Below are 13,026 nucleotides of genomic sequence, written 5' to 3' on the forward strand. Positions count from 1 at the left end.
TTCACTAAATTATCCTTCTTTATGGAGATTGCGCAATGAGCGTTTTCTTTTTATTCCCTACGTACCACGATCTTGAGGTGCATATGCATACTGGAGTATACTTGGTTTAATATCCAACTACCAAAAGGAGATCTAAAGCCTTCCATTTAGTTCAGAGGGGAATATGTTGGTGCTACTCCATTAGAAGATCGTTGGTTTATTCTATGAAGACTGCCTTTTTTCTACACACGTGTATAACCCATACACTGATGGTAGAGGTCAGTTTGTTTGGGTGTTGGTGACGGTGTTTTCATCTCTCTTCTGTGTCTCCTTTCAATATGGATCTCGCTGATTAGAGTATTATTTCTTCCTGACGGAGAGGACTTTTGTTTTTACACTAATATTTTTTTAGCGCTGCACCATTCTTGTCAAAGGAATAAAAGGAGGTGATGCCTTTCTCAACTAATCACAATCCTGTATCCCTGTTTCTACTGATTGTTAGCACAGTGTAACAGTCATTTGCTACTAGCTAGTATATAAAAGTGATTTTTTTTTTTTTTTATTGTTGCTGAGAATAAGTTCAGGTTTGTTAAGCCGGCCAAGGACGGTTCGAATCTTGACCAGCTCAGCATGGACCGGCTGAGATTAGAACCATGAATGGGCAGGCTGATTGTACCTAAGTTTATCGATCAACTTGGGTACAACCAGCCTGTCATATTTTTTACATGATTATTGCCAGCAGCTAGCAATAATTGTTCTCCCGGCAGAGAGTGCTTCCCGCACCCCCCCTCAAACACAACACAAGAACACAATATCTCCAGAGGAGCAATTCCCTCATCAACACAGTCAGCAACTCGAGGTAGCGGGAAAGAAAATCGCACCATTTATGGCCTGCCTTAGGCTTTAAAGTAAACTTATCAGATGTACGATAGTATACCTCATAGTCGCTAGCAATAATCATTGTGTGTCCTCCGGGCCGGGACGGCTCAGTACTGTGCTGCTTATCTTTTCACTGTCCAGTCACAGGCTGGGGGCACGTCCAAGGTGACCTAGGCTCAGAGGAAGGTAGGTTAAATGATGCTGGCCACAACATTGAGGACTTTGGTGCTAGAAAAAAATACTGAAGGAGAATTCTCTGGGTTGAAAGGGAATACTGCAGCTAAAGCTGGTTTTGTTGTGTTATATTTTAATGGGCAGTTCACTTTTATCTTATTTTCAGATATCTGTATCAAGAGAATTAGAGACTGGTATCACTGACCTGCTTCTGAAAATGCTAGTTGTCTTGCTGTCTATGACAAGTTACATAGTAGGCGAGGTTGAAAAAAGACAAAAGTCCATCAAGTCCAACCTATGTGTGTGATTATATGTCAGTATTACATTGTATATCCCTGTATGTTGTGGTCGTTCAGGTGCTTATCTAATTTTTTTAAATGTATCGATGCCCCCCCCCCCCCCCGCTAAGACCACCGCCTATGGAAGGGAATTCCACATCCTTGCTGCCCTTACAGTAAAGAACCCTCTACGCAGTTTAAGGTTTACTCCGCTTTTCTTCTAATTTTAGTGAATGGTCCCGTGTCTTATTAAATTCCCTTTCGCAAAAAGTTTTATCCCTATTGTGGGGTCACCAGTACGGTATTTGTACATTAAAATCAAATCCCCTCTCAAGCGTCTCTTCTCCAGAGAGAATAAGTTCAGTGCTCACAACCTTTCCTCATAACTTATGTCCTCCAGACCCTTTCATTAGCTTTGTTGCCCTTCTTTGTACTCGCTCCATTTCCAGTATATCCATCCTGAGGACATCCTTTAATAATAGATGCAAAAAAAAATTGGTTGTGATCGTTTAGTATAAGAAAGTGTTTTAAAATGGCTTTTAGCTTTAAACTTAGGAAACCGTATACATTTTACTTTGCTGTTTGTGTTCTTTTTTTTTTCTTTTTTTATGAGTTGTATTTTCTGTGAAATATAATTATTTTTTGTCTTTTTTTTACTTTTACAGCCATTCAACACAAATATTCAAATTGGAAAGCTTTCTTAGTCAAGCGACTAACCGGTGCCAAGACACTACCTGCAGATTTTGCTCAAAAGGTAAGAAATCTTTTTAGATCCTGTAAGTCTTCATTCCTGTGTTGCAGACGAGCACAACCCCATTCCCAGTTTAATGACTTAATGCTAAATTTTAATGAGGCAATGCACTGTAAAAGCTGTGCCAGAGAAGAGGCAAGCATAGGGCAAAGGATCAGTTGCCAGTAATGTCTGTGGGCTCCCTGCAGCTGGTCGGTTCCCCTTTCCTGACTTACCATGCCTTATTTTGCCCTGTGTGGAGGTGACCATGTTGGTGGAGCAGGATTTTGCTTTCTGCTATCAGAGTAGATCTGGTGAACTGGTGGGGGAATATTGAAGAAGCATTGGCGGCTGTTTTTATTTTTCTTGGGGGGGGGGGGGGGTGGCGGCGGCAAACATCCAGTCCCAGCTGTTTGGCAGTCGCTCTGGCAATTACCCCATCGTGGGGCAGGTGGCAGGCAGCGTGGTGCAACAGCTCCCCTACTTCTCCCAGGCATTCACCAGGATCGGGTGACCAGTATCAAAACCCGCTGCCTGACCGGGAGGAGGATCAGTGTTACAAATATCGATTTGCTGTTGTTACACACCTGGGTGGGCTCTGAGCACTCTCTGCGACTCGAGCCCACCCTATATTGAAGCCTATTAGAGCCTCTGGCTCTAATCAGTGCTTCAAAAAAACAGCCCCTCCGCATTGGAATACATGCGCCGGTATCCTGAAAGGGGCCGCATGAAGATGCGTGAATAGGGGAGGCGGCGATTGACGGGGGGGGGGGGAGGGTGCACCCCTGAGCAGAAGAGGTGCACAAGGCATAGTCTGGATGAAGCAAAAGCAGGGAGATCATTACTCTGAAGCTTTTTATCCAGCACAGAGAACAGTGAGCAGCATATTGGGAATGTCGCCAAATCTCTCTCCAAATTTTGTGAGATTAGCAATTTACAGACAGCAGTGCCTCTAATCTCTTCCCGCCAGCTGTACTCATATGTGTGGCCTCTCAGCGGGTGGGCTTTAACACCAAGAGGCTGCATATATGTGGCCCTATGTAAACCTCATTCTGTACTGAGAGGTGTGCCCTGTGCGCTCCCAGCACAGTTACCGGCGGGTACCGGAAAGCTCCCGATGCATACTTGCGATCGGGAACATTTCAATCATGTGACTGTGGTGGGAGGGGGTCAATCCAGCAGATGTACAGCTATAAGGCTTTAGGCACACTTGCACACCAAGAAGTGCACTGCTGTTTTTCAGGAAGCATTCCAGACTAAAGGTAAATCTTTCAGGGTACTGCTTAGACATGACTACCATTTTCTAGATATTCCGTAGAAGATGGTAAATTTTAAAGCAGACCTTCCATGCTAAATTGAAGGTCTCTTTTTTCCCCTTGCTAACTCTACAACAATGTCTTTTTAAAGCAGAGTTCCACTCTAGAAAAATTGTTTCCATTGAAAGACTCCTTTTAACCTAAAAACAAACATTTGGAGGAAATTTATATATATATATATATATATATATATATATATATATATATATATATATATATATATATATATATATAGATAGATATATATAGAGATAGATAGATAGATAGATAGATAGATAGATAGATAGATATAGATATAGATAATTACCAGAAACGCCCTGTTTCTATGTAGTCCTCGTAATCTGCCATTTCCTGGTCCGCTGAGCTCCTCGTGACTTCCTCCCTCATCTATGCTCCTGGGAAATGATGACACATTATTTCCCAGGAGTCTGTGGGCAATCGGCGATACGGCCGCCAGTGAATCGCGCATGTGTGAGATCGAGAGGTGCATGCTGGTTACCCAGCATGCACCTCTCCAAAAGTTAATCCAGGAAGCGATCTAGATTGGGCTTCACATGCCCACAATCATGATGGCAACGGCCACAGACTGAAGCAGAGAATATTCCAGTAAGAAATTTTATATTTTACCTAAATCCATCATGATCATTGTATACTCCTCTTTTTATTTCATTAGTAATAATGCTAGGATCAATTAAAAAAAAAAAAAAAATTCCCCGGAACTCCACTTTAAGAGCCATTTATAAACAAAATGCCCAAAAAAATACCTTCACACACCAGTCTCCTATAGCTTTTGGGAGACATGAGTGATGATGTCTTTACAAACACTTTAAGTTACATTGTGCCCCCCCCCCCTTTTTTTTTCTTTTATTAAAAGGTGTCGGAGAGTATGCAGTATCCCTTCAAGCCTTCAATGAGGGTAGAAGTAGTCGACAAAACGCACTTATGCCGGACGCGGGTGGCAGTCGTAGACAGCGTAATCGGGGGTCGGCTGCGACTGGTGTACGAGGAGAGTGAGGACAAGACAGACGACTTCTGGTGTCACATGTACAGCCCTCTCATTCATCCTATTGGATGGTCTCGAAGCATAGGCCATCGGTTTAAGAGATCAGGTACATGCAGAGCCGGGTCATGTTTCCTCTGGGCCTTTATCATTCTTTTACATTAAATCAAAGCATCAATCAAACAATGGAATACATATACTGAGCAGTTTTACCAAGAAACTAATGCCGTGTACGCACGATCTGACTTTTCGACAGCAAAGGTCCGACGGAACGAATCCGCCGGACAATTCGCAAGGGCAGCTATTGGCTACTGGCTATGAACTTCCTTATTTTAGTCCAGTCGTACGTCATCACGTTCGAATCAGTCGGACTTTGGTGTGATCATGTGTAGGCAAGTCCGTTTTGTCGGAACTCCGTCGAAAGTCTGTCAAAGTCCTTCGGAGTTCAGTCCGTCGAAAGTCCGGTCGTGTGTACACGGCATAAAATTATTTAAAATTCTGTTTTTGTATTTCACACACATCTGCCACAATATATAGCCAAGTAGTGGCTGCATATTCAAAGGTGGGTGACAATGCTAGTCAAAGCCTGTAGCTTTGTGGCTTCTTGTACATTACTCCTAATGCCCCGTACACACGATCAGACTTTCTGACAACAAAACTGTGGAATTTTGTTTGAAGGGTGTTGGCTTCAACTTGTCTTGCATACACACGGTCACACAAATGTTGGCCAACAATTACGAACGTGGTGACGTACAAGATAAAAGGATAAAAAAGAAGTTCAATAGTCATGTGATATCTCCATTACGAACGCTAGTTTTACAAGACCGAGCGCTTCCGGCTCATAGCATGCGTGGACTTTTGTGTGACGGACTTGTGTACACATGATCGGAAAGTCTGCCAACAAAAATTTGTTGGCGGAAAATTTGAGAACCTGCTAGCCAACATTTGTTGGCGGAAAGTCCGCCAACAAATGTTCGATGGAGCGTACGCACGGTCGGACTTTCCGCCAACAAGCTCACATCCAACATTTGTTGGCGGAAAATCCGATCATTTGTACGGGGCATTAGAGTTCTAAATTAAAAAAAAGGGTAGAATCAAACTGATGTGTTTTTTATTTTTTTTTCAGACATCTTAAAGAAGAATGAATCTCACTTTAATGCGCCTTCACACTTATTTATAAAGGTAAATATTCATATTAGACATCTTTCCTGGCACTATTTCCTAAACTTTTAAGTTTGTGTGTAGTTGCCATCATTTAGGCCTCGTTCACATTAAGTGTCTTGTGTTCTGTGCATCCCATTGATGTCATTTAGGACACAGCAGCTGCACGAACACGGCCTCTGCTCCCAAATGTTGACATCAGTGTGGGTGCGTGCCCAGAATGCATACTGTGTGAGTTCAGGGACACGCACCCACACGGATTTCAGATTGGGAGCAGCAGCTGTGTCCCCAATTCGCATCAGTGGAACTGTCTGCATGGGGATGCACGAAACGCCTGTGCATCCCCATGCAGATTACCGTGGCTTTCCATGGGCGTTTTAAGTTAGTATGCCCCATGTAAACAAGGCCCTATTCGGTACAGTCTGTGTTGGAAAATGATCAGACTCGAACATCAGTGTTCCACTTGTGGTTCAGCGGTGTAAGTTGTAGTACTTGACTCCCACCAGTCAGACCTCCAGTGGATTTGATGTCAAAAGAAACATCTAAAAATAGTGCTGTGGCTAAATGTAAAAGTGTACATCAATCCGCTTTTGGATCGAGTGGGGAAGGATTGGAACTCTTGCTCAGTCCTTGCTGCTTACCGCGGCTGTGTCCAGAGTGGTTCCCCCTCCTGCTGACCGCTGTTTCACCAGACAGGAAGTGAAGGGAAATCCATAACGGGGACACACACAAATCTGACCAGATTTCCAGCCTTCTAATATTTTCTTCTAGCATTTTTATTTCTGCCTGTGTTGCTATTGAACACTTTTTCTCTCACTTATTGTCTGACCAATTGATACTAGCTGGACAGCAAGTGTGGATAGTGTTCTCTGAAGGAGCCTGCAATAGCAGTAAAAATCTGACAGGTGAAAGTAGAAGTCCAGTCTACTGCTATCTAAGCCCTTCTAAGCTCTATACCAGGGATATGCAATTAGCGGACCTCCAGCTGTTGCAAAACTACAAGTCCCATCATGCCTCTGGGTGTCCTGCTTGAGTCTTGCTGTGCCTCATGGGATTTGTAGTTCTGCAACAGCTGGAGGTCCACTAATTGCATATCCCTGCTCTATACCAGGGATCCTCAAACTACGGCCCTCCAGCTGTTGCAGAACTACACATCCCATGGCATTGTAAAGTTCTGACATTCACACACATGACTAGGCATGATGGGAATTTTAGTTCCTGAACAACTGGAGGGCCGTAGTTTGAAGGCCCCTGCTCTATGCAAACTGTCAAGTAAAGGAAAGATGTCTATATTTACCTATTCTGGTCCAGTCATAAAATCCCTTCAACGACCAGCTTCAGTGTAGAAGAGAGATTGCCGAGAACGGCTGCAGAGCCTGGGTCATGACGTCATCCATAGTTTTACTATAGGGCATCTGTTGTCGGCTGTCCCTCCTCTCCACTGAAGCCGGCGCTGGGAAGCCGATCATGTGACCGGACCAGAGAGTCTTCAGAATGAATAAGCATTGACCTCTTTCCTTTTACAGGGTAGTTAGTATAGGGCTTAGAATGGGGGTGGGAGCGGGTTTAAGATTAGATAGTATTGGACAGGACTGTGGCTGTACAGGGCTGTGAATGAGTAAACTACAAGTCCCGCCTGCCATCACAGTAATTGGACTTGAAATTCTCAATCAACAACCAGTACGGCTATCGGAGCACTTGAACTGAAAGCTTGTACAGAGGTACAGGCAGATAACTGCAGGGATAGTGTGCAGTAGTCTTACAAAATGTAAATATTGCAGAATATACAGCCTCATGCTACATAACTAAGCTCCATTTTATGCTGAATAAACTAAATTATTAATGGATCTTAAATATAAAACTATCTTTAGATAGATTTTTACTCCAAAAGCATTTTATTAAAATAATGTAATAAAAAAATCCTATTATATTTTTTTTTTATCATTGGTTTATATCCACCCTGGTTCACACCCATGTGATCTGTTTCCTGCACCATTTCACAGTTCGCACCGCGGTCTGCGAAACAATCTGGAGGGTGTCATTAACTTTACATTAACACCCGCAGCGGTTCGAAGATGCCAGTGTGAACCATCGGCGAGTGACATGCGGTGCAGGAACCTGTACTGGATTTGCGCTGGTTCCCGCTTGGCATATGTGTGAACCGGGACTAAAGGTGAACTTGGCCTTTAAATAAAATAACAGATCGATTGGCAGGCTCAACAGGTAATAAAGCTGTGTTGCAGAAAAGTCAGTGCTAATGCTCGTGACAGACTACAGCATATACATCATGTTTGATTTTGCCTGTAGTTCCACTTTAAGTACAGTATCGCACAAAAGTGAGTACACCCCTTACGTTTTTGTAAATATTTTATTTCATGTGACAACACTGAAGAAATGACACTTTCCTACAATGTAAAGTAGTGAGTGTACAGCTTGTATAACAGTGTAAATTTGCTGTCCCCTCAAAATAACTCAACACACAGCCATTAATGTCTAAACTGCTGGCAACAAAAGTGAGTACACCCCTAAGCGAAAATGTCCAAATTGGGCTCAAAGTTTCAATATTTTGTGTGGCCACCATTATTTTCCAGCACTGCCTTAACCCTCTTGGGCATGAAGTTCACCAGAGCTTCACAGGTTTCCACTGGAGTCCTCTTCCACTCCTCCATGATGACATCACGGAGCTGGTGGATGTTAGAGACCTTGCTCTCCTCCACCTTCCGTTTGAGGATGCCCCACAAATGCTCAGTAGGGTTTAGGTCTGGAGACATGCTTGGCCAGTCCATCACATTTGCTCTCGGCTTCTTTAGCAAGCCAGTGGTCATCTTGGAGGTGTTTTTGTGGTCGTTATCATGTTGGAATACTGCCCTGCGGCCCAGTCTCAGAAGGGAGGGGATCACGCTCTGCTTCAGTGTGTCACAGTACATGTTGGCATTCATGGTTCCCTCAATGAACTGTAGCTCCCCAGTGCTGGCAGAACTCATGCAGCCCCAGACCATGACACTCCCACCACCATGCTTGACTGTAGGCAAGACACGCTTGTACTCCTCACCTGTTTGCCACCACACACACCATCTGAACCAAATACTTTTATCTTGGTCTCATCAGACAACGGGACATGGTTCCAGTAATCCATGTCCTTATTCTGCTTGTCTTCAGCAAACTGTGGGCTTTCTTGTGCATCATCTTTAGAAGAGGCTTCCTTCTGGGATGACAGCCATGCAGACCAATTTGATGCAGTGTGTGGCGTATGGTCTGAGCACTGACATGCTGACCCCCCACCCCTTCAACCTCTGCAGCAATGCTGGCAGCACTCATACGTCTATTTCCCAAAGACAACCTCTGGATCTGACTCTGAGCACGTGTACTCAACTTCTTTGGTCGACCATGGCGAGGCCTGTTCTGAGTGAAATTTGTCCTGTTACACCGCTGTATGATCTTGTCCACCATGCTGCAGCTCAGTTTCAGGGTCTTGACAATCTTCTTATAGCCTAGGCCATCTTTATGTAGAGCAACAATTCTTTTTTTTTTCAGATCCTCACAGTTCTTTGCCATGAGGTGCCATATTGAACTTCCAGTGACCAGTATGAGAGAGTGAGAGCGATAACATCAAATTTAACACACCTGCTCCTCATTTACACCTGAGACCTTGTAACACTAACGACTCACATGACACCGGGGAGGGAAAATGGCTAATTGGACAAATTTCACTTAGGGGTGTACTCACTTTTGTTGCCAGCGGTTTAGGCATTAATGGCTGTGTGTTGAGTTATTTTGAGGGGACAGCAAATTTACACTGTTATACAAGCTGTACACTCACTACTTTACATTGTAGCAAAGTGTCATTTCTTCAGTGTTGTCACATGAAAAGATAGAATAAAATATTTACAAAAATGTGAGGGGTGTACTCACTTTTGTGAGATGCTGGTGTGATCCCTTGCAATCACCAGTGCCCCTGTGGGAGGAAGGTGAGCAAGTGACATGAACCCCATACCCAGATGTATTGGATGTTTAATTTTGCTGCTTTGATTTTCCCTATAGTTCCACTTTTAAATGAAGTTGTGTTCTTTTGTGTTCATTAGGTCAAAGATGTTGACCAAAACTCTGAGTGGTTCAAGGAAGGGATGAAACTGGAAGCTATCGATCCACTAAACCTCTCTGCGATATGTGTAGCCACCATTAGAAAGGTGATTCTTTTTCATGTTACTGTAGTCGCATGTTCTTTTGGCTTGGATTTAGGTATCTGTACACGTTTTAAGATAGGTTGCTCAATATCTGTTAGATTAAACCAAGCAGTTCTGGTTCTGACCATCTTAACACATTTGTTTTATGTGCACCTTAAGGTGTTAGCCGAGGGCTACCTGATGATTGGAATTGACGGGTCAGAAGCAGCAGATGGTTCAGACTGGTTTTGTTATCATGCTTTATCACCCTCAATATTCCCTGTTGGCTTCTGTGAAATTAACAAGATTGAACTAACTCCGCCACGAGGTAAGGTTATATATCAGATTTCATATATTTAATACAGGGTGCTCTCATGGCACACAGGGGGTGATTTACTAAAGGCAAATAGACTGTGCAGTTGCACTCATTTTCCTCCAAAGCTTAGTAAATGTGGTAAAGCTTTGCTGGTTTCCATCCAATCATGTGCAAGCAAAAATTCCTTCTTTTTTTTTATTGTTTGGGCATTCTTTACGAAGCGAAGCTTTACCCACATTGACATTTACAAAGAAAAAAAGAGTGCAGCTGCACTTGCAAAGTGCACAGTCTATTTGCCTTTAGTAAATCAAATCCACAGTGGTTCCTTAAAGTGTTACTAAACTAGAGGTCGACCGATATGGGTTTTTCTCTGCCCGATGCCGATGCCGATATTTAGAAATCGCGGTGGCCGATGGCCGATATGTGATGCCGATTTTTTTGGGCCGATATATTTGGCCGATTTTTTTTTTTTCCTTTCTTTTTTCCCTTCATCTCATAAAATCTAACAGTTAGACCCCTTTCACACTGGGGCGTTTTTCAGGCACTTTTGGGCTAAAAAGAGCGCCTGTAAAGTGCCTGTAAAACGGCTCCCCTGCAGTCTCAGTGTGATATCCCGAGTGCTTTCACACTGAGGCGATGCACTGGCAGGATGTAAAAAAAAAGTCTTGCAAACGGCATCTTTGGAGCGGTGTATACCGCTGCTCCACCACTCCTGCCCATTGAAATGAATGCGCACCGCTGCCGAAGCGCCTGCAAAGCGTTTTGGCAGCGGCGCTTCAGGGGCGCATTTAACCCCTTCCTCGGCCGCTAGCTGGGTTATAAGCGCCCCGCTAGCAGCCGAATAGCGCCTCTAAAATGACGGTAAAGCACCGCTAAAACTAGCAGCGTTTTACCATCAACGCCTGCCCGCTCCAGTGTGAAAGCAGCCTTAAGTAATACAGAAATTTTTTTTCATTTAAACATTAAACAAAACAAACCTTCAATCAGTTCACTTGTATGTATAATTTAGAAAAAAAAAAAAAAATATCTTAAATAATAAATACACAAAAACAGGTAATCAAAACTTTTGGACGAAAAAAAAATGGGCTAACTTTACTGCTTAGGTTTTTTTTTTTTTAATTCATTACTGTAATTTTTTTTTTTAAATTGCGTTTGAAAGACCGCTGCGCAAATACCGTGTGACATAAAATATTGCAACAATCACCATTTTATTCCCTAGGGTCTCTGCTAAAAAAATATATATAATGTTTGGGGGTTCTAAGTGATTTTCTAGCAGAAAATACAGGATTTTTACTTGTAAGCAATAAGTGTCAGAAAAGATTTAGTCTTTAAATGGTTAAACTGAGAACTTCTCCACACGGAGTTCAGTCTATTGATAAAAAGAACCTGAAAGATACAATGTATCTTCTTATCAGACTTGGCAGGCTGCCCAGAGGAAGAGAGAATCCTCTTCCACAGATAACCTTAGGAAACTTGCATTAACTTCTATTACAGAAGTCATTTGCAAGTCACGGCTGAAGTTATAATCGGCCTTTTTTATCAGCACAATCGGCTGATGCCGATTAAGTAAAAAACGCCAAATATCGGCCGATATATCGGTCGACCTCTATACTAAACCCACAACAGTAAAATCAGTCAGTTATTTGCAGTAAAGCAGGCTTGTTATACTTGCTGTGAAACCTAAGGGGTTAATCCTTTGCATTGTGTAAAAAGGCAGTTTGATCCTGTATGCACAGATCCTCCCCTTCTGCCACTGTCCCCAAAACATCTACGGATAAGACAGAGTTACTGGAGTCAGTCTGCACATGCTCAGTGTGGTGTGTATTGCTAGCAAGGTTTTTGTTTTTTGTTTTTTTTTTCTTGGGAGAATGCATGTGAACAACACAGGGCCAATTGGCACTGTCCAAACAGAGAGTCAGGGGTCCTGCATCTTATAGGACATTCATGGGAGAATGAAACTCCTACTACAAGCTTTAACCAGACACTGATAGCAGTCAACAGACTGCTATATACTGCTGATGAGAAAAGGTATTTAGCAGTTTATATTATATTAAAATAATTGCATTTCCATGTTCTGTGTACTGTGGGAGACCAGATATAGTGAATGCAGGGTCCTGGGTTTTAGTAACACTTTAAATGGAATAGAAGTTGCTCGGTCTCTGCTCAGTACGAGTCGCTTTGTCATAACCCAGAAGGCTGTTGGGATTCTGAGAACAGGCACATAGTAGTTTGTGTTGGTGTCCAGCGTGGGCTTTCCTTTTTCAATCGTTTCTATAAAATTTTAAGATGCTTTTTAAAGCGGAGATTCACCCAAAAGTAGAACTTCCACTTTAAGCACTCCTCTCCCCCTTACATGTCACATTTGGCATGCAATTTTTTTTGGGGGGGTGTTGCCTAGTTTTGACAAGTATCCAGCTCCGACTTCCACTCGCGCCGCCTAGGCAACGTGAGCGGAAGTTCTCCCCTCCCTGCAATCTTCTGGGACACGTCACAGGTCCCAGAAGATTGCCTGGCCACTGAAAAGACCCAGAGCGAATCGCGCGTGCGCACCCGGCTGTGAAGTTGCAAGCTGTCACAGCCGGGTGCCCACATTTGGAATGCCACGGAAAGGAGCGAGGCTTCGGGTGGGTGAATCGCTGGACCGTAGGACAGGTGAGTGTTTATTAAAAGTCAGCAGTTACACTTTTTGTACCTGTTGACCTTTAATAAACTTAAAAACGACTGGAACACTGCTTTAAGTACAAAGAGATTGCATTTTCTGATGGTATCTTGACATACAAAGCACATGGTACAATTTTATAATCTCAAGATAACCATTCTTTGTTGTTCTTTTTGGATTCTACAACCGTGTTTCTCAACCTTATTTTCAGTCAAGGCACCCTTTAAAATTATGGACAATCTCGAGGTACCCTCCAAAATTATGGACAGTCTTGAGGCACCCCATTCTAAAATGTAAAAGTTCTAATGGTTTTACATAATGCAGCAACATCCACACATAGGACACCCAGCGTTGGAGGTGATTTATTCTTC

General features: G+C 43.1%; 1 protein-coding gene across 4 annotated transcripts in view; it reads left to right on the forward strand.

Annotated features, from left to right (window-relative positions):
- Nucleotides 1–13,026, forward strand: part of MBTD1 (mbt domain containing 1) — a 119,647-nt gene that overhangs the window by 52,598 nt on the left and 54,023 nt on the right. For all 4 annotated transcript variants that reach the window (XR_012236782.1, XM_073606694.1, XM_073606693.1 and 1 more), the window contains 5 exons: nucleotides 1,976–2,064; nucleotides 4,231–4,465; nucleotides 5,483–5,538; nucleotides 9,600–9,704; nucleotides 9,861–10,008. Coding sequence is in view for 3 of the 4 variants with exons in the window: in XM_073606694.1 (XP_073462795.1) it covers nucleotides 1,976–2,064; nucleotides 4,231–4,465; nucleotides 5,483–5,538; nucleotides 9,600–9,704; nucleotides 9,861–10,008 (633 nt within the window). In the remaining variant the exon portion in view is untranslated. The remainder of the gene's footprint in view (nucleotides 1–1,975; nucleotides 2,065–4,230; nucleotides 4,466–5,482; nucleotides 5,539–9,599; nucleotides 9,705–9,860; nucleotides 10,009–13,026) is intronic.

The sequence above is a fragment of the Aquarana catesbeiana genome, linkage group LG12 (assembly GCF_042186555.1).
Source record: "Aquarana catesbeiana isolate 2022-GZ linkage group LG12, ASM4218655v1, whole genome shotgun sequence".
Taxonomy (NCBI): Eukaryota; Metazoa; Chordata; class Amphibia; order Anura; family Ranidae; genus Aquarana; species Aquarana catesbeiana.